The following is a 26,288-nucleotide window of genomic DNA, read 5'->3' as shown; positions in this document are numbered from 1 at the left end:
TCAAACATTGGTCACGTGGTCAGGGTTTTCCCTGACTTCGATGCACTCGATTTCCTCTCTCTCCCTCTCCCTTTCCCTCTCCCTTTCCCGCTCTTTCCGCTTGGCCCGTTTCTTTTTCTTGTGCCGCTTTTTAGAGGGTGGGAAGAAAGTCAAAAACACTGGTAGGATGACAAAACAGTGTAGCACTGTGCATCCGGCAGTGAGAAGAGAGCACTTGAACAGTGTATAGGTCAAGTTTGAAGGCACAAAGAGAAGGGGCATTATCCCAATTACAAAACATGAGGTGTTCTGCAGAATGGCGGCCCCATGCTCCTCCAATGAGATCTTGATGCACTGAGTCCGCGTGTGCTCAGTGGCCAGTACGAAAGTGTAGAGATGGGGGGCACAGTGATCCATGGCAAAATTGAGAGTATAAATAAGGCACAGGATAGAGATACTGTCCATGTCTACATTCCAGAGCGTCATGAGACCCAGGACGCCCAGCTCCACGGAGGTGACGGTCAAAATCAACCAGAAGTTCCCCAGTGGTTTAATAACGAGAAAGAAGGTGAGAATGAGAATTGTCAATATGCTAAAGCCTGATGTCAGGATAGGGGAGATGATGGAGGAACTGTAGCGATCCATGAACACAAAAGTTGGGTTGAAAACAATGAACTTGATACTGTTGATGAGGGAGAGAGGTCGAAGTCTTTCTAGAAGCTCTACAACTTCCTCCCTGGTTTTCTCAGTTGTTCTAGCTACCAAGTACATCTTGGATGCAATAATGTCATACTCATCTCCATTCTTGGAGAAAATAATGTCATCGACAAAGTGTTGGTACTCTGGGCTCCTAAGAAAAGAAGTCTTTAGAATGTTAATGAAATCACTTTTTGTTGACGCGCTGATATTCACGACTCTCAAATAGTGAAAGTAATTATCAATCCATGAAATCTTATTAAAGCCATGCCCAAGCGTCTTGAGGTGCTCCTGAACTGTCGAGTTCCAATATTCAATGGGTTCGTAGATGTAAAATCCAATCACTGGACTGTAGTTGCTGAAGTACTTCTGTTGGGTCAGGGCGAACGACACGCTTGGCGAATTACTAGCTAGCAGATTAATTATATTGGATCCATCTCTGATTTGTAAACATCCCATGAAAGAAAAGGAGGCGTAAATCAGGTAGAGGATCACCACAAAAGGCTTGACGTAGGTGTTGGTAATCCATTCGGTGTAATGCTCCCTCAGAAAGTGCTGAATGAAGTGGTTCTGGTATGGAGCACTTTCGTGGTGCGTAGAGAGGTCATGGCCGTCGCTCATCATGGTCTTAAACCAAGTGGGCTGGCGGTCGAGATACTCCACTGAGGGTATCTTGCAGCAGAAGACGCTGTGATAGCGGTTTTGCTCTAGCTGCCCAGCAAACACCAGACAGGAGCCGTAGAATGAGAACACATAGAAATAGTTCACCAGGATTGCTACACACATGCTCTGGCAAAAGACCTTCACTGATTCGATATTGGTGAAGGGGCTGGCACCCATGCCGAAAGTGATGATATAGAGGGAGCTGGTCATGGTGTAGCATACCATCACATCTGCAAATGCATCTGCTACTCGTTCTTTGAAGGGTAAACTCTCTCTGGTTCTTCTCCAGCCTGCCAGAAGCTCGAACACACCCTTTGTTCCATGTCCTGAAAAGATAGATTACACAGCATGAACAAAGTCAGCATGAATACAATCTAGTATAATTCACGTCAGAAAGTCAGAAAGTGCAATTGTTACTTTATGGAGCTATTTCACAGCATCATCAAAGAAATACATAATCATTGTCATTTGCAGGGTCTACAAACAGTTGTTGATGTATTTGTTAACTACACGTATATAAGAAAGTTCAGACTGTCTTGTTTTCATGTGAACGTTTTTACGTGGGAGGTGTAAATAGTCATTTAATTCTACTGTGGACCTCAGAAAGATACATCTGTGTAAAAAAAGGTGCTATAATACACACACACATACCATATTTGGTACATACTGGTCTATTAATGATACATCAATATGATTGTTTTGACTAATATAAATCATGCTCACAGGACAAATAAAGAAATAAGTGTATCAACTGTGACCAGTTGAAAACACATTTTTGAACAGGCTACTGCTTGACACCTTTATAAAATTGCAGATTTAAAAGTATTGTTACAAAAAATTAAATAAAGTAAAATTCAAAAGAAATATGCAATTATTCTTGGTTTATCATTTCCATCCACCCCAACCCACACACACAAAATTGCAACTTAGTAAAACCATATTAAATTATGTTACTTTATTGTTTGCAATTTCCTATTGGGTCTCATTAAGAAAAGTGCAAAATTTGACAGTAGTTTCCCACCAGTTATAACTGTGACTAAGAAAAAAGCATATACTTTAACTGACTTACAAAAAATAGAAAAGGTATTTATGGCTTGTTTTATTGGGCTGTCTAGAGTAAAATACATGTCTTAATTTAGCTGGAAATAAATGGGCTCATAATAATAATAATATTAACAACAACAACAACAATAATAATTCTTATTATTATTATTTTTGAAGCACCTTTCATACATCAAGTGTAGCTCAAAACAATTCACACACAAATAAAAGTATTAAAACATATACTAAATTAAAAATACTGTATATATTGAATGAAAAATTAAAACAACAGCAATAAAGAGTAAAACTTCACACAAACATTTAAGTGTAAAAAAGTGCATTTAATTTCAGAAATTTTGTGTAAATCCCATCAGCCATCATTTAATTGTTTTATACTACCTGTATATCAGCATTATATTGCCACTCTGCTTACTATACATTGGTATTGAAACACTTGAAAAGAACATTTGTGAGTCGATCATTAAGCATTAGTTAACAGTTGTAATCTAAACTGCAATTCAGATTACTCTTCTACCATCAACCTAAAGCATATTCTGTGCACTCAAGCAGATATAATAGATCCAGTGTGGGTGCACACTTTTGACTTTGAACATATTACATTTTACATTCATCCATCTACTAAATATTTTACCCGGCATCAAGGACATCATCGTGGCTCATCTCTACACACCCTCTCCCACTGTCAAGAATGTCACAAAAGCTACTCCCTTACCTCTTTCTACAAAATCATACATTTACATTGACCTGACAGAGACAGAGAAAAACCTAATTAACCACAAAGGATTACACCAATGTAATGAGTTAGATGGACTGGCTCTCCCTGCTTTTAGCTTTATGAAAAGGCAGAACAAGTCCATTAGCCTGTGTGAATTCATCTGCAAGATGAAGATGGTACGTGGTGGACCGGTGTTAACCCAGTGGCTGAAAGTCTAACCAGCTAAAACAAAGATAGAATGCTCAAACCCAGATACTTAGCAGAGAGGTACTGACATCACAATCTTGCTTTTTTATCATCAAGTACACTAAGCTAGGCACTTAGTCCCAGGTTGCTCTGAAAGCGCTGTTCCTGATATTACACGAAGCTGACCTGAATAAACATCAGCAGCTAAATGGCAATTAAAACCAAAACAACAATTTACTAAATTTAGCACAAACAAAATATTCAGGAAAATTGCACAAAACGTGAACATGGGTCACTACTTTCGATAAATAGATCAACATAACATTTTTACTAAACAATTACATTTGTGATAAGTAACTGACCCTGCAATCTCAAGAATAACACTCTCACTGCTTGAGCAATTCTTAAATCCATAATGTGAGTGCCATTTGTTGTTTGCACAATCTGCACAGAATATTAAGTGTGCTTCTGTTGTAATGATACAGAAAAACTCAGCCCATTAATTTTTCTTTCTCTCACAATCAGTTACAAGGAAGATATAAAAGTTAGGTGGGAACCTGTGAAGGGAGGAGTGGTAATATGGAGTGAAAGCTATGCGGCAGGTGTGTGACGTCATGACCCGGCACCCAGAGAAGAGGCCACGAGTGGTATGGTAATCAAAGTTTCACTTTATTTAATCTGCATTGGCTAAATGGACATGGAATCAGACTGTTTATTCACTCCAAGCAATATTTACTCAGCTGACAGAAGCCAATTAATCTAATTGACCATCAGATTGTCCAGAGATGCAGCTAATGCCTCAAGATCCTTTTGGGCTCAGTTTCAAAGATCTCATCCATTGAGAGCTGGTGCACATTACCTCGTGCAATGAATTGCTAATTTCCACAACCAGCCAAGACTACAATATTATCCTATTAGGCTTGTTCATAACATTCTTCATAAAGTAAATTATTTGGTAAATATTTGATGATAGTTTTATTTAATTGCTCAACTATTGTCTCTTTGAGCATTGCATTTGGCTGTTTTTGATGTTATCACCATCCAGGTGCTAAAATAAAACTAAAGTGAGCAGTTTTGTTCAATGCTAAAACACGTTTTCCTAATCCGTTTATTATGCAGAGACAACTATAACTATAAGCTATAAGCTATTTGTATTTTTATTTTGTGTTCCCTTAAAAGTGTAAACACTCTGGCTCTATCAGAACATGAGCATCCATACTAGCTCGACGTAAAAACATTGGCTCCATGTGGTGGGACAATCTTTTTGTCCAATCTGTGGCAGACGGGGGGCTGTTCATCATTATTATTTCAATGAATCAGAATTTACACACTTCATCTTTAACATAGCATTCATTAAACTAAGATAGAAGAGGTATTACCTTGTTTTGGAGATATGAGAGATACTAGAATGGTAGTTTTGAATTGAATATATTTAACTCAAATCCTTTTAAGAATGACATGCCAATTTCTTCAGTGTGGGCAGAGAATAAATCACTGCTATAACACGTCAGAGCACTGGTCAAGAGCACAAGAAAATTTGCTCAATTCTAAAGTTCTCTAATGAAACAGGACTGAGAGAGGAGAAATTAATAAACTACTGCACAACAAGCTAACTTTGCTTTGCCAAACATATATATATATACAAATTAAGTTACTTTTGTGGAATACTTGTTAACAACAAAGTGGTGGCATGATTGATGCAGACAACTGTATTTGTAGTATTCATTTTCTCACTGTAAAATATTAAATCCTGTTAGATAAAATTACAGAATTAGTTAAGATGATATCAACATTTCAAAAGGTGTTTAATTTACAGTTCATTTTCATGTCAGGGTTTCTGTTTTAACTGTTAATATCAATGCTAATGTAATACAAACATGGTTTGAAATTTTGTAAAAACATTATTTATATATTAAATAACCATATTGTAAAGCCAATGTTTGGATAATACAGGAAGTGAATTAAATGCCAATATTTAACTTGGTAATAAATCATTACCATAATGCAAAATTTTACATTATGCCACATTTCATGCTGGACCTATTTTTCCATAAGCATTGTAAGCCTAAGTAGATGGTAGAATCCAATTTACGATTAATCTTAGTTTTGCAGCCCGTTTCCCAAAAGCAATGTAACTTAAGTATTTCTTGAAAATGCTGGTAGATTTCGAGTTCTCTGGAGTAATCGTACAGTGCTAAGAGCATCGTTAGCACATACAGTAGACTTATCAATCGGGAATCAATAATCTGTAAATTACACTTCATAAAATTGAAATACAAATAGGTACACTTTATGCTGATACTTTAATATCAGGATATATGTGTTTTATTAATATTTATTTTAACAGACAAGTCTAATAATAATAATAATAATGAAATGCATAATATAGATATTAATTAGTAAACAAATAAATTTTCTTGTGTGGAATATTTGGTAACAACAAAGTGGTGGCATGATTGATGCACACCTGATTGTGGAAGCATATTGAGTAAAATAAATAGATTGTTCTACACAAAATTATTGTAAAACAATATGTATATATGTAGTTAATTAGGTCAAATATTTAAGAAAGTATTTTAAAACAAATTTTAACTAGGTAAATTACAAATGATTGTAAAATTCCGCACAAATATAACAAAGCTACAATGTCGAATAGCACTATACAGTCTTATTTCAGCACTTAACATTGGAAAACAATCTTAATTAGCACTGAAAGCACGTCCTCGCACGTTCATGTTAAGTGCAGTTTTGGGAAACACACATAAAATATAACGAACCTTCGTAAAATGTACTCGTAGATAACGCTCTTAACAGCTAAGATTGATAGTTATTGTGAAACGGGGCCCAGATATGTAGTTGACCATTATTATTATTTTAAACTTTCTTCAAGAAATTCAAGATCTTCCCAAAGAAAATAATAAGCAACATTAGTTTAGCCTATAAAAAAATTACATTCAACTCTTACACTTAAATATCAAATAATTATAAACCATTCTTGTAAAAACATACATGACCGAAATAATGCGGAGAACTTCTTTTGGCTTTTTATACTTTTGCGCGCTTAATTTGATGTCAAGATGTCAAACTTGTTTTAATAGCAAGCTCTGCTTCTTTTTCTGTTTTCCCTGGGTCAAAAATGATTAGCGCGAGTGATCCAGCTCTAGCTTTCCTGTAAATCTGAATGAAGCCTGCTGAACTCACCCGCACTTGCGTGCTCCAGAGGAAGCGCACGCAACACTCACATGAAACACAGTTTGTCAGAAAAGAAGCATATTATTGATATCGCTCACGATTACCTAGACATAACCTCACGATTTTTGTTATTTTAATATTTCTTTGGCAACGAAAGGACATGTGTCAAATTTAGCTTACTTTTTTTATTATAATTTTAATTAGATGCTAATTCCATAACAGCGGTTTTTCTTTTTTAAATAATGTTTACCATTCATTTTGTGTCATTATTATCACATACTTATGCATAGACCATCGCGTTACAGTGCAAAATAAACACAGAAATGAGATGACTAGATTTTTTTCCAATTTGTCCAGCAAACTTTGTAATTCCCGGACACATTGGCCAGCACCAAAATATTTTAGCGGAAACTCTGGTACATGCGCCAAGGAGACATCAAGACTTATAGTGAAAAAGGAGATACTTTTTGGTATGCTCCTCTCCCCAAACTGATCGAATGGCTTCAGAAATCATGGATTAAACCACTCGAGTCGTAAGGTTTACCTTTATGCTAAGTTTGAAAGTTTTGGACACCATTGACTAGCATTGTATTAGGGATGTCACGATGTGAATTTTTGATGGTACGATTATTGTCTCATAAAAAAATCACGATATCACGGTTTTTACGATTATCTGCAAATGTACCTATTATGTAACAATAAAACCCTCCACAAAAATATAACAACTTAAGTTTTATTGCAGCATTCGTTAGGACATTCAGTTAACATACATATTCCTTCCTCTAAGTTGAAAACAAGTAGGTAATGTCCTTGTATTTAAGTAGGTGCAATTTTCTCTATCTGCCCTCTGACACCAAAACATACTGTACCTTTTCACTATAAAGTATGTATACCCTATCAATAAATACAAATTAAATTAAATCTAAATAACAAAAAAATAAAAAATAACTATAAATTAAACCATAGGTTTAAAATAAAACTGTGTCAGGCTTTTTTGGTAAAGTGTTTAACTTTACCAAAAGGTAAGTATAACACTACATATAATATTTGCTGTGAATATTTTTGTAAAATTATTGCCTTCATCTGGGCATGAATCTCTGGATGGTGATCCCTCAGGTGCTGAAACATATTAGATGTGTTCACCGCTTTTGTTGACACTTTTCGTCTGCACGTTTCGCATACTGGATATCCGTCTTCAACAACTCATTTTTTAGATGGCCAAAATGCTCCCAAATAGCTGATTTAATTCGCTTCTTCACGGATACAACTCCGGGAGATCGCGTTGTTCCGCCATGTTTTCATTTTGAGAGTTTTCACGTGCGTTGAATGTTCACTTTTTGCACGCGCCCCGCCTTACCTAGACAACACCTTGTGAACTCCGTTACCATAGTAACAGCCTCACAGACCAGTCAGGCAGATGACAGGACACACGCGCGGCGCAAGCAGTTAGACCCACACTGAAAGACAAATTTTCGGTACATTTTATTAAAGAGACAACATGGTTGCTTTTTCCGGTTTTTACCTATAGCTTCCAAATCCTTACGGCTTAATAACCGTGACCATTTTAATCGCAGTTAATTGTGAAATCGGGTAATCGCGACATCGTTACATTGTATGGTTAAACATCATACTTTTCTGCAGAAGAATGAAAGTCATTCAAGTTTGAGACAGCAGAAGGGTGAGAAAATAATCATATTTGGGTGAACTTGTCCTTTAAAAACAATTTTTTAATTAATTTGTTGACACCCTCATGTTAGCTATCTTTAAATCCCTCACTGAACAATGGCTAATTTTACTTTATTTCCATCCTTTTGGTTCCATCTTGTTAGGCATTCTGTTCATTTTCTTTTCCTTGTGTAAATAATCAAGTGATGATTAAAAATGTTTAAGTGCCTGAGCTTAATCAGAACATATTTCTATAAAACAAAACTATCTTCATGTTTTAAAAGCTCAAAAGGAGTTTGTATGGTACTGTATAAAAGGAATGATAATATTATAAATTCCTCATAATTCCATTTATTAATATTCTCTATTATTTTTACTTTCTGTTACCCCTTTGAAGAATATTTTAATTCCCAAATGATCATTTTTGTGAAAAGATATATTTTTGCCAATCCTAAAGTAAGCTTTATATTAAAATGGTATGTAATGTATGATTGTTTTTCAAACATGCTCTGACAAAAGGGTTTCATCCATTCCAGAGTGTAAATTAAACCAGGACCATTGGAGGAGTGCATGTTTTTATTAATGCAAGAAAACTGACATCTTGAAACAAGATGTCATGTTCTGTAGCTGCAGTGGGAAATGTTAAAGAGTTCAGCAGCAAACAGAGTGCATTTAAACTGAAAGCACAAAGCCGAGAGCTGGCACAAGGGAGGCCTCCTCCTGGCGGTTATAAATCAAAGGCTAGGACAGAGATTATTGAGGCATTAAAAATAAACCCCCTTCAACAACATCTAAGATCATTTTACTGGAGCAGACGTTTGTTTATGGGGCCGCAGGGACTATGCAGGGGTTGACTCATGGCCGACCCTTGACCCATACTAAAGGGGGAGGACAAAAGTCCAGTGTATACATTATCGGAATGAATTATAACTATGAGAACGTCAAGAGTATTTTTCAGAATTTTCTTTGGTTAACTGAAAGCAACCAAATTGTCCCGTTCAGACAACAGCTTGAACAATGTCTGTTGAACGAATAAATGAAGTCAAGCCCCTTTTCTATTTCTGTGATATCCATAAATAATGATAGTGACAGCGAAAAAATTAAGTAAATATAAAAGATGCTACCTTCCATAATACCAAAAAGTCACATTTGACACAATGTTATGTAATAAACAAGTCCAATCAAGGTGCATACTGTACATATTCATCAAATTTTAATTAACTGACAGTGGCTTCAATATTTTATGTTTAGAGCCTCATGTTTTTCTTACCCCATTGGCAATTTGTTTTTTTCTTTTTTTAGATTTCTCTGAAAACAATATTTAAAACATTATGTCCTTTCACTCCTTAAAGGGATAGTTCACCCAAAAATAAAAATTCTCTCATAAATTACTCATACTTATGCTTTGTTCTTTTGAAGAACACTCAAGAATATTTTTTGAGAGATGTACAGTATGATGTGTTTCTGTCTATGCAATGTAAGTAAATGGGCTGCAAAACTTTCAAGCTCCAAAAAGGAAATAAAAGCAGCATAAAAGTAATCCATACAGCTTGAGTGGTTTAATTCATGTCTTCTGAAGAAATACGATCACTTTTAATATGATACGATCACCAAACTGTAAATCCTTTTTCCATATGAATCTTGGCATCTGGCCTGACTGGAATAATTATATGCAAATGTGCAGGCTTCAAGACGGTGATGCTTTGGCGCTTGCACATGGTCGCCAGATATTCAATCCCGGTATAATTACACATCAATAACATGTTGCATTTTCATTTTTTTGTTTTTATCATTAACCTTTTGGCAACTGTTGTACATTTTTTAAGTATCACAAAAACCTAAACTTGAGACTCTATTGTTTTAACTTACATCTGCATCTTCTAAAATACTCTCTCTGCGCATGCGTTAAGCGCTCAAGGTTATCTCATGAACACGCCAAGGAGACTGCAGATGTCAAGATTTAAAACTTTCTGGTCTTTTTCACACACAACGCAATATATCTCTTCAGAAGACATGGATTAAACCACTCAAGTATTGATTACATTTATGCCTATTGTATGTCCTTTTTGGAGCTTAAATGTTTTGTAGCCCATTGACTTACATTGTATTGACAAAAACACATACAGTACATACGTCCTTGAAAATATCAGCATTTGAGTTCTGCAGAAGAAAGAAAGTCATACGAGTTTGAGACGGCATGAGTAAATAATGAGAATTATAATTTTTTTATGAACTATCCCTTTAAATGTGTCTTGTTATAAGAATGTTTACAGAAAAATAAAACAATTATTCTAATTAAGAAAAAGATGCAATGTAGCACTTTTAAACAGGACTGACATTTATATTCTACTGCTGTGTGAATTTAGCCTTTGTAGGAACTCTCCCAGGGAACTGAACAGCAATGTGTCCTGCAAGTCTCTCAAGAGGCTAAGGCAGCAAATAAAGGGCAGTACCTAATGTCTCTGGGAGCTGACGGACAGGTACAACACTCCAGATAGCTTAAGAGGGCAGTTTTTCACAGGCCTCCAGTGGAAAGTTCCAGCCGGCCCCGACTGGAGGAAAGCTACAGTGAGGACGTGGCTTCAATATAGAGCACTGCATCACCTCTCTCGCTGCAGTGCAGTGAGTCATTAAACAATATTACTGCTTTAAAACTTCAGTAGCATGCAGCTGCAAACCCATCCATCACCTGCAGGAAAACACCCTGTGGACAGACCCTGCATACACCTCTCATAAAGCACGTCCAGTTGTGACAGAAGATCGGAAAATATTACCTACATTTCTGTGTTGTGTAAATCTTTCTGTGCTGCTTTGATAAGACGCATACAAAATAAAATCTCTGAACTATTACTTATTTAAAAAGTGATTTTGATTTAACATGACAAAGTACCATGGTATTACCATGGCAATATCAAGGCTTTTAGACATGTACCATGCTAATACTTTGAAATACATTTTTAACTTTACTTATATAGCAACTTTCAGCAATATAGCACAAAATGCTCCACAAAGCAAAACACACTCATTAAAACAAGCATAAAGTGCTTCACAAAACAAAATCAAAACACTCAGTTGGGTTAAAAGTCATGGGTTAAAAAAGGTAACACTTTACAATAAGGTTCCATTTGTTAACATTAGTAAATCATTATAGTTATCATGAATCAACAGTTAACAATATATTTTTTTACAGCATTTATTAATCTTTGTTAATATTAATTAATAAAAATATTATTGTTCATTGTTAGTTCATGTTAGTTCATAGTGTTAACTAATAACTAGATAACTAATGTTATCTAATACAACTTTGCTTTAAAAAATGTATTAGTATATGTTGAAATGTTTTGTTAAAATGTAACTGCAGAAAATATGTTGCATCCAATTAGTTTATATCTACTGTACACTCTTGAAGAACATTTAAATTAGTTAGATCATTGGGATTCAATGACAAATATAACTGTAGGCCATCTGCATAGCAATGCAAATTAATGTTGATTTTTTTTAATCACAGAACCAAGAGGTAACATATAAAGAGGAAATAGAATTGGCCTTAACAAGGAACCTTGCGGAACACCACAATTTATAGCTGAAGAGGAGGACATTTCATCTCCAACAGACACTACAAATATCTTATTTGACAAATAGCAAACAAACCAGTATAAAGCCACCCCAGATATTCCCACCCATCTTTTTAATGTATCAATTAAGACTGATCAAACGCTGCTGTTAAATCAAGCAACACTAAAATGGAGAACTCTCCAGCATCCTCCGACCATCAGTAAGTCATTGGCAACCCTAAGGGCAATTTCTTTACTGTGAAATATATGAAAATCATTCAGCAGGGGGTCTGTGGCAATATTGCAGGGTGTCTGCCCATTATTGTTTGATCATAAACACATTTGTGTGAAGAAATGTAAGTATCAATTTTATTATTATTTCAATGTACAGTAGTAATTGAGTAACTTGAGTTTTATACAGTGTGAAACAGGGGGTCTCTGCTCCGTCTCTTTATCCACAAAGCGGTCCTTGACTCATAAAAGATTGAAGACGCATGCCATGGTACTTGAGTACAGTAATCTTTTAGTACCATCATATGGTATTTTCATCTAATACCATCACTGTAACATGGCAACACCACATTTATTTTTAATTTATACATAATCATTTAAGAAACCATACTTTTCAGAATAGTACATTTTTTAACATATGCCTTCATTTTGTTGCATGGCATTACAAGCATTACGTGAGGCAGGACTGCTCATTTAGAGAGTTAGAGAGAGAGAGAGAGAGAGAGAGAAATTCACTGCAGTTACAAAAGTGCCTAAATTTAGCATCTTCTTTTACAGTGAACATACCCTTATCTTAACACGCACACATCACAACACACCATTAATCCCACTGCAAAGGATTAGGCGTGCAATGTGCATAAAACTCCGCACAACACATCTGTGCATATGCAGAAAGCTGAATGCTTTACAGACCCAGTCAAATTATGGGTGTCAGAAGATGGAGAGAGGTGTGACACTTCTGGTGTCGTGTGAATCATCGTATTGAATGGCTGCTGCTTCATGTGGCACCCCACATCTGCTGCATCTGCAAGTGTTATTGAAAAAGCTCCTGCAAAAGCACCGTATGTAAATCTATTCTCAGTGGAGGCTTGTAGAGAGGTTTAGATTATTAATGGCATATGTCAACTGTCTTTTTCAAATTTCAAGAAACTTAATTATGGCAATCAGATTAATAATCAGAAAATTCAACATTTCTGATTAATATACAGTAAGGTTACATTCATTAACATTAGTTAATGCATTATGTATCATGAACAAACAATTGAAATACATTGTTTACAGAATTTATTAATTTTTGTTAATGTTAGTTAGTAAAAAACAGATGTTATTAAACACAACATTCGATTTTAAAAATGTATTAGTATAGGAGGAAATTAACATTAACTAAGATTAATAAATGCTGTAAAATATTGTTCATTGTTAGTTCATGTTAACTAATGTTGCTAGCAAACGTTAACAAATGGAAACTTATTGTAAAATTTTACAGAATATTCTTATGCATATAAACACAGACAGTGGGGGGGGGGGGAACCAAACCAACAAAAAATATTCTGTTAACTATAAGTGAGCTGTCTTATTCAAATTTCAAGTAACTTAATTAAGGCAATCAGGTTAACATGTTTATATGACACATAATCAGAAGATGATCAAATTCTGATTCATATAGGAATATTCTAATGCATGTGAAGGCAGACAGTGAATATTGTACATATTTTGTTAATTATAAGGGAACTTTTTATTTATGCCAGCTGTCTTAAATTTCAAGAAATGTAAGCGCAGTGTAGTTCTAGCGGGAAGACTAGCAGCTGTACATCATCGCACCATTAGCAGGGTAATTCCCAGCCAATCACATGTAAGCCATTGCTTTATAAGTCTGCTCACAATCTATCACATTGCTGTTTCAGTGTGCTAACACAGCAACCTCCACCACCCCACCTCCACCAGTTGAGTCCCATCCTGCACGGGGATAGGCTCCTCACCCCTGCCTCCCAATCTCCGGCAGGATATGGCGGTTCTGAGTACAACTTCTTCGGACCGACAGACAGATCCTACGCCAAAGAGAGACATTACTTTTCTGTTTTATATTCAACAAATAAATGTCATCTTAAATCCCACTCAAGTCTGCAAGTCTTCCTGATAGAAATGTAATTATGGCAATCAGGTTAACATGTTTTAAGACATACATAATCAGAAGATGGCAAAATTCTGATTAATATAGGAATATTCTTATGGATGTAAACAAAAATGGCATATTCTGTTTATTATAATAGAAATGTTCATTTATAATGTCATGAGAAAAACTATTATAGGACATAATCAAAACACCTATAAATAGATGTCTTAAATGTATTAAAATCATCTTTTATCCTTGGGTGTTTTTAAAGCCTATTCAACATAAAGAACAAATCTAAAAAATAGTCAGGAGGAAGTAAAAACTATTCACAAATGAAAAAGGCAGTCCATTAAAGTAGACTAATAAAAGAGCCTAAGCTTTCAGTCTGTCTCAAATGAAAAGTTAAAACATTCAGATCTTTCTTTTGACCTACTTTTCTGAGACGCTAAAAATGGGTTGAACAAAATATCCTGCATTCACTGTGCCATGGGCCACATGGTTAAGTCTGTAAACGGCACTCTGTGCATTCAAGACTTCCAGACCTCAAACCCACTTGGAGTAAAATTGGACTATTTATTATCAAAATCGCTGCAGAATAAAGAGGATATTTCGATAACACGTTTTTCAATTCAATGTAATTGAATTCAATATTTAATCTAATATCAAGGTAACAATATATCAGTCTAAAATGGAAATCAGCATGTCAGAAGTGGCTGAATAGCTCTCGATCACCATTTTCCATCACTCATTTTCTATATGCTGTGGCTTCAGTCACATAAACACATGGGAGAATATACTTTACAACCAACGACAGAGTTTAATGTCAGTGTAAAACATGCCACTGTCAGCATATGACAGTGACTTCAAGGCCTTCACAGGAAGATCTATTTCTCCAACAATTGTACTGCTGGCAAACTAAAAAACGGCAATTTTCCTTTTTGTGGTCGAGCAGCATTTCAAAGAGCCTTAATCCAAAATGCAAAAAGTGTTCCACTTAAAACAAACCATTAAATTATAATTTCCAACCTTGCATCATTTTCAATAAAAAAAAAACCTGTGAAACATACATCACAAAACTGAAGGACAAAAGGACTGGAAAATTAATAACTAAAGAATGAAGAATGGCTGTATGTCTGTTGCTATTCTATCCATTCAAGCACTGTTTCAGTGCACTCTCACCATGCCTAACCAATCTATGCAAATGAAATATATCCCTTGGCTTATGATGTCCAACACACCACTTGAAACCTTTCTCTCCCTGATTCTTCCTCCTGACAATGGCAAATTGTCCAGCTACAGGCTTAATGGCATGTAATATGTGATGCTTGAAGACATTTGTGATAAGTAGTTCATTGGTAAGACACCTAATCTCTTTCTCTGGACTACATTTAGCCTTCTAGCACAGAGGCACAGAGGCAAATCAATGCATTCAACATGCCCAGTATTCAATCTCCAATCAACCCATCATCTACAGTATATTTTCAGGTGGGAGACCGCTAAGGTTGTTGGGTCTACTGTAAATGCTGGTTTGTTTGTTTGTGGAATGGTGATTGAGACAGGATCTGGCTTCCCAGGCACTGCAAATGTGCTAGCCCTGACCAGGCACAGTCATGCTTGCGTGGAGAGAATTGCAATCCGGTTCCCAAGGCACATGCTGTTCCACAGTCTGTGGCCATAAATGAGAACAATCAATAGGGCTGATGTGCTGGGGAGTGACTGCGCCACTACGCACACACATACACTTATTCTTTGGCTCACAACAGATATCAACGATACAAAGATGTTTATTAGCTCATGGGTCCCAGTGGTTTCTTGGAATGAAATCACTGCCATAACAATTTAGAAATATTCTTAATATAGCAACTAAAATATTATTGAAGGAATATTCCAGGTTCAATACAAGTTAAGCTCAATCGACAGCATGTGTAGCATAATACTGATTACCACATTAAGTTATTGCCCCTTCTTTTCTTTAAAAAAGCTTGAATCTGGTTACAGTGAGGCACTTACAATGTAAGTTAATGGGGCCAATCCGTAAACATTAAAATACTCACAATTTCAAAAGTATAGCCACAAGACAAACAATATGCTTGGTAACATTATTTTTGTGTCATAAAAGTTATAGCCAATTTGACAACTTTTATGCCATAACGAAGTATTTTCAACAAACCCTAAAACGACTGTAGAAATGTCAATTTAAACAACATTACAGAGTTTTAACAGAAGAATTCATGCAAGAATATTATAAAATTACAAGCTTCACATTTCTGCCTTTAAACCCTCCATAAATTGGTCCCATTCACTTCCATTATGTTTCTCACTGTAACCTCGATTTTTGTTTTTTTAAAGTAAAGTACAGACGAGTCCTTTTGTGGTAATCAACATGATGCCAAAATGCTGCCATTTGAGCTTAACTTGAATATTCTATTAAATAATTAAATAATTTCAATAAACATATAACTCAAAAAGATCATATCAGGCATATGTACAATTATTTTAATGTGTGCCTTCCCTTACAAAAAAATCTAAACTAGCTGCCAACATGCTGCAAATTCAGCACTGATAATTTTGACATGCAAAAGAGCTTTGCAGCAAACTTGTGTCAAATTGTCCACTACAGGCTAAAAGCTGCAAACTTCTCGCAAACATTTGCACTGAATCAAAAGCTCATTTGCATGTGAAAATAATGAGCTGCCAATTTGCTGCAAATTTGGGGCTAGTGTGCAGCTAGTTTAGATTTTTTATAAGAGTTACCAGATGAGGGTGGACTCACCCAGCTGAGCCTGTAGTCACTCTCAGGATTTTTCTCCCTCCAATACTCAAACATCTTAGGGAGTTTTATTATGTCATATTTTGCTTGCTAACTTGAGGCATAACTAGTTTTCTGTAAAGCTGCTTGGAAACAATACACATACAAATATAATTTGACTTGACTTCTTGGTCTAGTTTCTCCTAATGGACAGTGGCAAATTCAATAAGAATGAATTGTAGCCACTGATGTTTTGCAAATCATGTAATGGTGCAAACACCCCCCAAAAATGTATTGAATGCAATTTGCACAGCGCAATTCCCATTCTTGCAGGTCATTTATGTGTGCTGCTGTACAGTATACTGTGAAGAATGCAGCGGACTACCATGATCGTTCCATCCCTGTGATCCAAGTAGCTGAATGGTTTCTTTAAAATGCGTAAAGTGTGCTCGACTACACAGCAGGGCTATATATATATATATATATATATATATATATATATATATATATATATATATATATATATATACTCAATATTAACATTATTTTCATTTGATGAATTGCTGCTTTCATGATCACTAGAAAAATTACACAAACATGTCTTTATATAAAATTATCTTTACCGGCTGCTGTGAATCTATTTCAAGCCTAATTTACATAAGAACTTGTGATTTGTGAGAAATAAAAGTAATTGTTGTTGTAGCACATCTAGTGTTATTTTCACCTTGAAACTGCCATGAACAAGCCATGTAAAAAACATTTACCAACAATGTAGGTATATACGGGACCAGGTTAGATATATTTTTGGTGTTTTTCTTGTCCTTTTCGGAGCTTGAAAAACATGGTCTTGTCAGATTATGAACAGTTATTGTATGAAAAAGAGCTGTGTGAATATTCTTCAAAATTTCTACTTTTGTATTCCACAGAAGGGTTTGGAATGACATGTGGCTGTGTAAATAACGATAAATGTTTTCATTTTGTAATAAACTCTTCTGTTAACATTAAAATGGTAACACTTTACAATAAGATTCCATTAGTTAACAATATTAGTTAACATGAACTAACAATGAACAATGCTTTCACAGCATTTATTATTCTTGGTTAATGTTACATTCAGTATAGTAATACATTTTTAAAATCAAAAGTTGTGTTTGTTAACATTAGTTAATGTACTATGAACTAACATGAACTAACAATGAACAATTGTATTTGTATTAAATAATATTCACAAAGATTAATAAATGCTGTAAAAATCTATTGTTCATTAGTTCTAGGGATACCAATTTTTCTCTTCCGGTCTGATTACAATATTGGAAATCTCAGTGTTGGCCAATACTGATCCCGATCTGATACCAGTGTTTTTTTTTTGCATAATCAGTTTAGAATATCTTTACAATATTGTGTGGAACTAATTGGGTGTGCTCTTTAACATGTAAAGAAACACAAACCTCAAACTACACATTATTTCAATATAAATGTATAGCTTATAGGGAAAAACTTTATTATTAACTAGTATACTGGATAATGTAGCAGCAAAATTAACAGTAATTCCAGAATAAGTCATCATTCTTTTTTTTTTCAAATTGTTTTTTTCAACTTGTATCTGGACTTTTAAGGATTCAGATCTCTTTTTTGTTCAATTTAATTGTAAGAAATCAGCTCACTTTTCATTCACACAGTTATTTTTTGGAACTCACTCAACTTAAATAATATTATCATTTGTAAACAAATAATAATATATTATAAAAGTAATATATCTCAATCATGCACCTTTAACTTTTAAACCCTCACGCTTTTATTGTGACATTCTGAACTCTCCAGGAAGCCTGTAAGTGTGTCTGTTTGTAGGCAAGTTCACAGAAGTTTAATTTGCTTCTTATTCAAATTCTGGTAAAATGCACCTTCAGTGCCATTCTAAATGTAAGTGAACTGAACAATTCGAACAATACATCTGAGATGTTGTTTGTGAGTAGCGCTCAAAAATTGCGCAACGTTTGAAGGCTAAAAATAGCCGCACGTTTGTGTGTAAACTGAGCAGCGCCATTCACTGACGCTCTGGTGCAGCACGTGCATTTTATATATTTAACACAGCCTTTTGTTATTCACAAAACTTTGACACATCTTCAAGTGTATTTGAATAACATGCACAAGTCATAAGAACAACTTTAATTGTGTTTTTATGGTTCTTTTATGTCATTTTTGGAGCTTGACATAGTATCGGATTTGGATTGGCCTCGTCGGACTGATACCCGATCCATCTAAAAGCTTCAGTATCTGAGCCGATACGATCCAGGTATTGGATCGGTGCATCCCTAGTTAGTTCATGATATCTAATGCATTAACAAATGTTAAAGAATGTAACCTTATTGTAAAGTGTTACCATTAAAATGTAAAATGTCTAAAACAACTGTGATAGAATGAGTGTTAGCCTTATAATCTCCACAGATTTTATGAACAGTGCTCATCATAAGTAAAACAGCTTTATGCACACTGGGATCTGGAGGTGAGTGGTTAATCTGACAATGATTTCTTATCCTATCATTTGTCCCAGAAGTACAAAACATTTGCCGTTATGCTGCTAAAATGTGCTGCAGGAGTCAAGTCTTTCTATAAATAGGCCATGTGCTTTAAGCATTGGCATAAAAATAACATCAAAACTTTAATTGAAGGTTTAGCCTGCTCTCCATTCATTGCCTCAGACAAGTGTGCCAAATCTGTTAACAAGGCCAGGATTAGTCATTATTTTCTACAGAAATCTACAGTACTTAATATTCACACAGTCTATCTGATATAAAGTGTAAGTATTTGAACGACTAAGACACACCAGAGATTATTTTGCAGAGAAGAACTTGGAATTGGAACGCCCAACGGCAGCCAATGGTCAATGAATGTAGAAAAGAAGTCCCGCCTTACAGGCAAAAGAGCCAATCATCTTTTAGATACAGTCATCGCCTGTCAATCAACTACACAAAGCGCATGAGCATTAGCTACAAAAGCCGGGAAAATTGCTATTTTTTGCATAATCTGAGGTAAAGTAGCACAGTTCATGATTCCAGTGTTGTCAGATTTTACTGGAGCTGGGGTGGAGGTGGGTTTCAGACAGGGCTGGACTGGTAATCTGGCATATTGGGCATTTTCCCGGTGGTCCGACGCACTTTGGGGCTGATCAGGGGCAGACTGGCCATCAGGAGAACCGAGCGGGCTGGTGGGTCGGCTGCAAAATGTACCGAATGGACCGCGATAAGATAAAATGTAACGCCGCGTTATGCAGAGCGGACAACAAAACGGTGCTGCAATATGCAGTAAAGGACAGCGAACCACCCCCCACCCCACCCCGCTCAACAAGTTTTGGGCCAGTTGCCATGTCAAATCCCGGGCCGATTTATCTTCCCAGTCCTGCCCTGCTTTCAGAGAAACACTCGAAGCATGCTGTAGTGAAACTGCCTTTCCTGCAAAACTGAGCAATTTAAATGTTAAACAAAGAGAAAGACTCAAGTTAACTACCAAATTACATGTCAAACGACCAATTAGTTTACACCATGCAAGACGATTTTTTTAACATGTCACATGTGAGCGAGCCAATTGGCTAGTAGATAAGCTTCCTGTCTGAAATTTGTTCATTTGATCAAATTAACTATGTTCCACTAAGTTTAACAACCAGAAAGTGTTCAAATACATTTTAATTTTGAACAGCAAACATAATTCAAACAAAATGTAAAACCTAACATATTTCTTTCTGTGAAATAATTTACTTGAAAACTGTATTGTCTTTCTTGAAAAGTAAATGCCACTTGGTTTGGTATTTCATTATCTAATTCAGTGGAACTCATACAGTCCATTATAAAGTGTAGCTTACAGTAGGTGTCCAAATACTTTTTGGGGTCACTGTGCAAATACATCTTTAGTGTTGGTTGAATAACTTAATTACTTCCAAGTGTTTATGCTAATTCCATCAATCCATGTTCACTTTTACAAAAAGCCTTCTGCAGTTCTCCAGTAACTTGAGTCCCATGTCAATTCGCCAAACTAACAAAACCACCCTGTGTCCCCAGGGCCACCTCAGCACATTGTGATATGCAGTGTAGAGTGTCACCATTCATCTTCGCTGGAGGGACAAAATCTATTTCTCCAGATTGTCCTTCCTGTGCAGTTCAAATGCAAAGCAAAGTAAATCATACATCCTCTGGTTCTACTAAGGGCTCAAAATCCACTGGTCAGAGAGCAATTAATCTTTCATGCTGGGCTAGCCGTGCAATAAGACTGAGGATCCGTAGGGTCTAGATCATTAGGGACACCATAAATGACTGTCTGAAGAGGTGACTATACCCTGGCAAGCATTATTACCTTTGATCCACAGGCTCCACAAGGACATTCACAACCATAAAATCCTTAAGTAACGTCACTATCTTCTCTTTACTGACAATATTACTGTCTTCTTAAATTGGAAGCTATATGGAATTATTGGCTGCGATGGACTGGCGACCTGTCCAGGGTGTCCCCCGCCTTTCGCCCAATGTTAGCTGGGATAGGCTCCAGCCCCCCGCGACCCTGTACACAGGATAAGCGGTTGACGATGGATGGATGGATGGATGGAATTATTGGTTGATTGTTCTATTGCACTGCTGACACTTTCCATGAATAAAGCCACAAACCAACATTTATTCCCAAACTACCGTATCCTACTATTTAAAAAACACACAAATTATGGTTTGAACCTAGATTTCGATTTTTATTAAATGAATAAAAAAAAATGAAATTATTGCAAAATACAAATTGCAAACGTCATGTAAAATATGTTTACATAACAGCCAGTATATTAAAACAGCTCAAATAGTATTTTCCTGAGGTTGACAATGAACATTTTCTGAAGGTAAAGCACCTCCTTTCACTGACCATTTGTAAAAAAAGAAAAACGAAAGAAAAAAAAGCCTGTTTTGTTCCCTGCTTCAATAACCAATCTTAGGAACATTGCAGTGACTAACTGAGAATAAGTCTACTTTGTGCAGTTATTAATTGCAGGTTGTAATTATGTTTATGCACCCTGTAAATCCTTATTTCGAGAAAATCATAAATATACCTTCACAGGAGCAAACAAAATTAGGTGCTTTGAATTTGAGGCTAATTAGTTTCACTCAGTTGAAGTTTGTGACAGTCATCACCTAAGAGCATCTAATGCAACCTAGAGAGGTGTAAAATCTAAGGGAGTTTTTCACACCTGCGAGATGTGCTAAATCAGATTTAGTTAAATTTCAGAGTTTGTTTTAGCTTGCAAGATTCTGTATACCCAGGGGTCCACAAAAATTACAAGCTAGAAAGAACACAGCACTGTCGGAAATTAATGAATGTTCCTCATTATTCCACCAAAATGCATGCACAATAGAAAGAGAACTAATTCTTATAAAAATACCAAATTAATAGTCTAAAATATTCCATCACATTGTGTGCCAGTTTTACACTATAATTATTGGTGCAATGACTGGTGTTTTCTATTTAAAATCACTCTTTGGGTTTCCACATGACATGTTGGTTTGGACTGAGTTGAGAAACAGAACAGAGACAAGACTCCAGTCAACTAGACACTACAATTGAAGAAACAAGCGAGCACTTAACTCATTGTTAGATTTACTGTTATGACAGGTTGTTGGTGGACATCTGCTACATCCTGAACAATTTACACACATTTTCCCACTACACCATAATAGTATTCTATGTAAAACCAAAGGCCCAACAAGTTACTCAGGCAGTCATTGGTTCATCCCAAGCAATGCCTTAGAGGAATCTTCCCGGTTCAATCCAAGTTAAGCTCAATTGACAGCATTTGTGGCATAATATTTACTATCAAAAAAATTTAAGTATTCCATTTTCTTAAAAAAAAAAAAAAAATCATTAAATCTGGGTTACAGTGACACAAGAGAAGTGAATGGAACCAACCCGTAAACGTTAAAATGCTCACTCAAAAGTATAGCCAAATTACAGTATGTGTGTTGCGTGTTTACATGATTTTAGTGTAATACAACTGCTTGCTACCCTTTCTGTGTAAAGTTATAACCCAATTTTTCAACTGTGTTGCCATGAAGACGTAAACCCTGTTATTCCACCAAAAACAGATAATATAACACACAAGGAATTAACAGAGGAATTAATGTAAGCGCTACTATAAAACTATATGCTTCGCATTTCTGCCTTTAATCCCTCCAGCAATTGGCCCCATTTACATCTATTGTAAAGCCACCTTATCACTGTCTCCAACATTCGATACAACTGTCGTATTTCTCCACCTAATGGTCATGATGGATTGTCATTTTGCTCGCAATGGATTTTGTACATTGAAGGAAAAGCTAGCAAAAGTTTTCCTCAGAATGACAATACTGACTGTATGATTTTGTTGAGCAGATGAATTAATTCAATAAAATTCAGGATTAATATTCACTCAGTATTTATTATCAACAGTATTATTTATCATTATGACTATTTTTATAGTTAATATTTGATAATAAATATCAACAACAACCCTAATTCACCAAATATGAATCATGAATTCATGGATGTGATTTTAAATATGTAGGTTTTGCATGTGCAGAAATAAATGACACATGTGCACATTTAATCACAAGTTTAATGCAGCTTTTTGTGATATTTGCAACATAATAAAACATATCTGACTTCTACATTATTAATTGTCCAAAATACAGAAGTAGCAGGTGTTTAGAAAAAAAGTTAGGACAAAATTTATTGATTTATTAAGAAAAGGAAGAATGAGTCTAAATTACTTTTTGTGGGATTATGCCACAAATGCTATCAACTGAGCTTGACTTGTATTGAATCTGGAATATACCTTTAATTGCATGCCATCAATCAGTTCTGCTGATCATGTTTATGCTACGGCAATTTATATATTTGTCATATATTTTTGTATTGTATTACAAAAATGTTTGCCTCTAATTAACTTCCATTTCTATTTGTAGTCTCACAGATTCTTTTTCACCCCATGATGAAATCCATTGTCGCACATGCACTAACCCCGAAGAAAAAAATTACCCCCTTTTTAAGGAGTCACACAGCAATTATCGTTATCCTCCATACAATCACCCACAGTCTCCATGTGAACAAACTAGCACTTACCCATGGCGAAAAAAGGGATCCCAAGCAGTGTAGAATTGAACTTCCCATCAGAGATAAAAAAAATCCCAGCTGCCGTCACGTTGGCGATGCAGATGGTGAGGATGCCCAACAGGCCCAGGAAGGGCTTTCCTCGCAAGCAGTCCCGCATGGAGCTGGAGATAGTGGCTGCCAGGAGCACCAGCACCAAGCTGACCAGCACTTCGCTCTTGGCCAGCAGGCCAGTCTTGTGGAAGTCCCGCCATAAGCTGAAGGATGTAAGTGACTGGATTTCCAGCTCTTGGCTGTCTGTGGCCAGCTGGTGTACCATCTTACAGAATTCACTCTCCCACTTCTCAGCAATGATGTCCTGCACCACTGGGCCAAGGTTGCGGAGGTAGTAGGTGATTTGGATGGCGCGGGCAAACTTGACATGTTGATCGCGGCTATTTGCCAAGAAGGCTACGCCACCCAGCTGATGGCCAATAAAGGACACACGACCATCCTAGAGGCAAAACAGACTAGTTACTCATTTGCTCCGTTCATATAGAAAACTGCTATGATTGAAATTGTATTCAACAGAACGTAATCTGACAAGTGTACTTTGCAAACAGGGAAAATCAACTGCCATCTGAAAATATGTTAAATAATCAGTATATTTAGAAAATCTGAATAATATTGAAAAATATTAAAGTTGACTGTTGAAATAGATGTCGGTCTATAAAAACTATGCACCAACGAACAGTTTAAAACAAATAGCTCAAATTTCTGTACTATTATAGCTATAAAATCATCAATCTTATAAAATCAAGTATTTGGACATTAAATACTCAAATGCACAGGCTTCAGAAGAGGCCTATAAATTTGTAAACAACACAGTTTGGAGATTTGTTTGTGGGAAACTAATACAATGCTCCACTGTTGTGGATACCTGACAGTATTTGAATATTAACACATTTCATTAATGCATTAAAATGTTCATCCATAAAAATATAAATACAAAAAAGGCTTCTCAGACAATAGGCTAAATTTGAGGATGCTCCAGGTAAGGAAATGGTGTGTACTTAGTATCATTACTCTAAATGTCAGACAAGCAAAACACAAGAAAAGAACAGAAGCTGATATCAAACCACAGCATGAAGCTTGAAAAATGTGTTTTATTTGTAAGTATTTTTTCAGAAATGGAGGCCTCTCTATATTGCAGGGGCATCCAATAATGAGCTGGACCATGCATCGCTGATCTGAGGGAGAGATGCAGCCTTGAATGCAGCAATACAGCCCCAAGATGTTCTGAAAACGGACTGGCACAATATGAATGAGCTCTGACTGATTTTGTAGAGGCCACACTGAGAGCCTCACTCACACACATCTCCCTCCTTATTGACTGGTGTAGGCTTGGTTTACTGCTATATTTAGTCTTTTCTGTTTGTTATTATTGCAGCATTTTGATAAAGACTGTGTTACAGGTCTTATACAAGATACTGTATATGCAGAGACAGTCAGTCCTTCTTTGTGTAGCAGACACTTGAAGTTCAACAATTATGCAATAGACCACCCACAAGGTACAGTGTGTCCTCAGAATCATTTATAAGTGATAGTGGTAGGGTAAATGTTTCTATTGAATAGGTTTACATTGCATCACCAGTACTATATGCAGCTGATTCAAGACCTGCACTGACCTACTATACAAAATACAGCAGAGCTGGTGTCTATTCATAATTATGAGGGCTTACCCGGTACGGGCGTCATACGCCGCGATGCGACCTCACAGCTATTGACGGGGGATTGTCGTAATATACTTAGATCCTTTTGCAGTTTCATCGTTGCAACGTTCTCTTTAAGGCTCCATCACACACAATGGGTCTCATTCGAACGCCTATAATGGCCCAAATATGCTGTCTTGTTAGGCAGCTCACTAGGTTTCGAAACACAGCCGCTGTGCTCCAGCAGCAGCCACTGTATATAAAGGCAACATATGTGCATAATAATGCCTCTTACCTTTAATGTTGTATTCGGATAGCTGACAGGGACCTTGGAAAAAGTGCTATTAGAGAGAACAGCTAACCTAATGTCTTCAAATATTGTGATGATATCATCCAGAAGGCACCTCTTGTCTCGGTGGCTCAGGACACAGAGATGCGCGAAAGTGTAATTGAAGCCTTTATAATTGACACGCATGTCCAAGACCTTCTTGTGCACCTGCAGCACCTGCTCGGCCAGTTCCAGGATGTTTCCCCCGGATTTGGCCAGCAGAATGAGCCTGCCATATCTGCTGGGGGTGTGCAGGTCCGAGTACAGTTTATGTTTGGACTGGTCGATGGGGAAGAGGCTATTGGCAAGACTCCGCTCGATCTTTGCGAGGCTGTGCGTCGGCGCGACCAGGATCTCCAGGTCCGTTTCGGGCTTAAACCTGCTCAGCACCGTGGATCCGAAAATGATGGTGAGGACCGCGGGGACGGTGAGGAAGAAAACCGGATGCCTGCTCACGAACAAACCCAGCCAGTAGAAAGAACCTTTCAGCCCTCTGTGTATCACTTGCCGCAGCATCCTCCTCCAGATCCAGCTTGCAGCAGATGATGCCCCGTTTCTTCCCACGAAGCACAT

General features: G+C 36.4%; 1 protein-coding gene across 1 annotated transcript; it reads right to left on the bottom strand.

The window, feature by feature from the left end:
* On the bottom strand, window positions 1–26,288 carry ptchd4 (patched domain containing 4). The gene is made up of 3 exons (XM_052095374.1): window positions 25,857–26,288; window positions 23,709–24,189; window positions 1–1,664 (listed from the first exon to the last, which is right to left on the bottom strand). The coding sequence occupies exons 1-3, from the start codon at window positions 26,286–26,288 to the stop codon at window positions 1–3; spliced, it is 2,577 nt and encodes an 858-aa protein (XP_051951334.1).

The sequence above is a fragment of the Xyrauchen texanus genome, chromosome 28, assembly GCF_025860055.1.
Source record: "Xyrauchen texanus isolate HMW12.3.18 chromosome 28, RBS_HiC_50CHRs, whole genome shotgun sequence".
NCBI classification, from domain to species: Eukaryota; Metazoa; Chordata; class Actinopteri; order Cypriniformes; family Catostomidae; genus Xyrauchen; species Xyrauchen texanus.
This window is presented reverse-complemented; position numbering and strand designations above follow the sequence as displayed.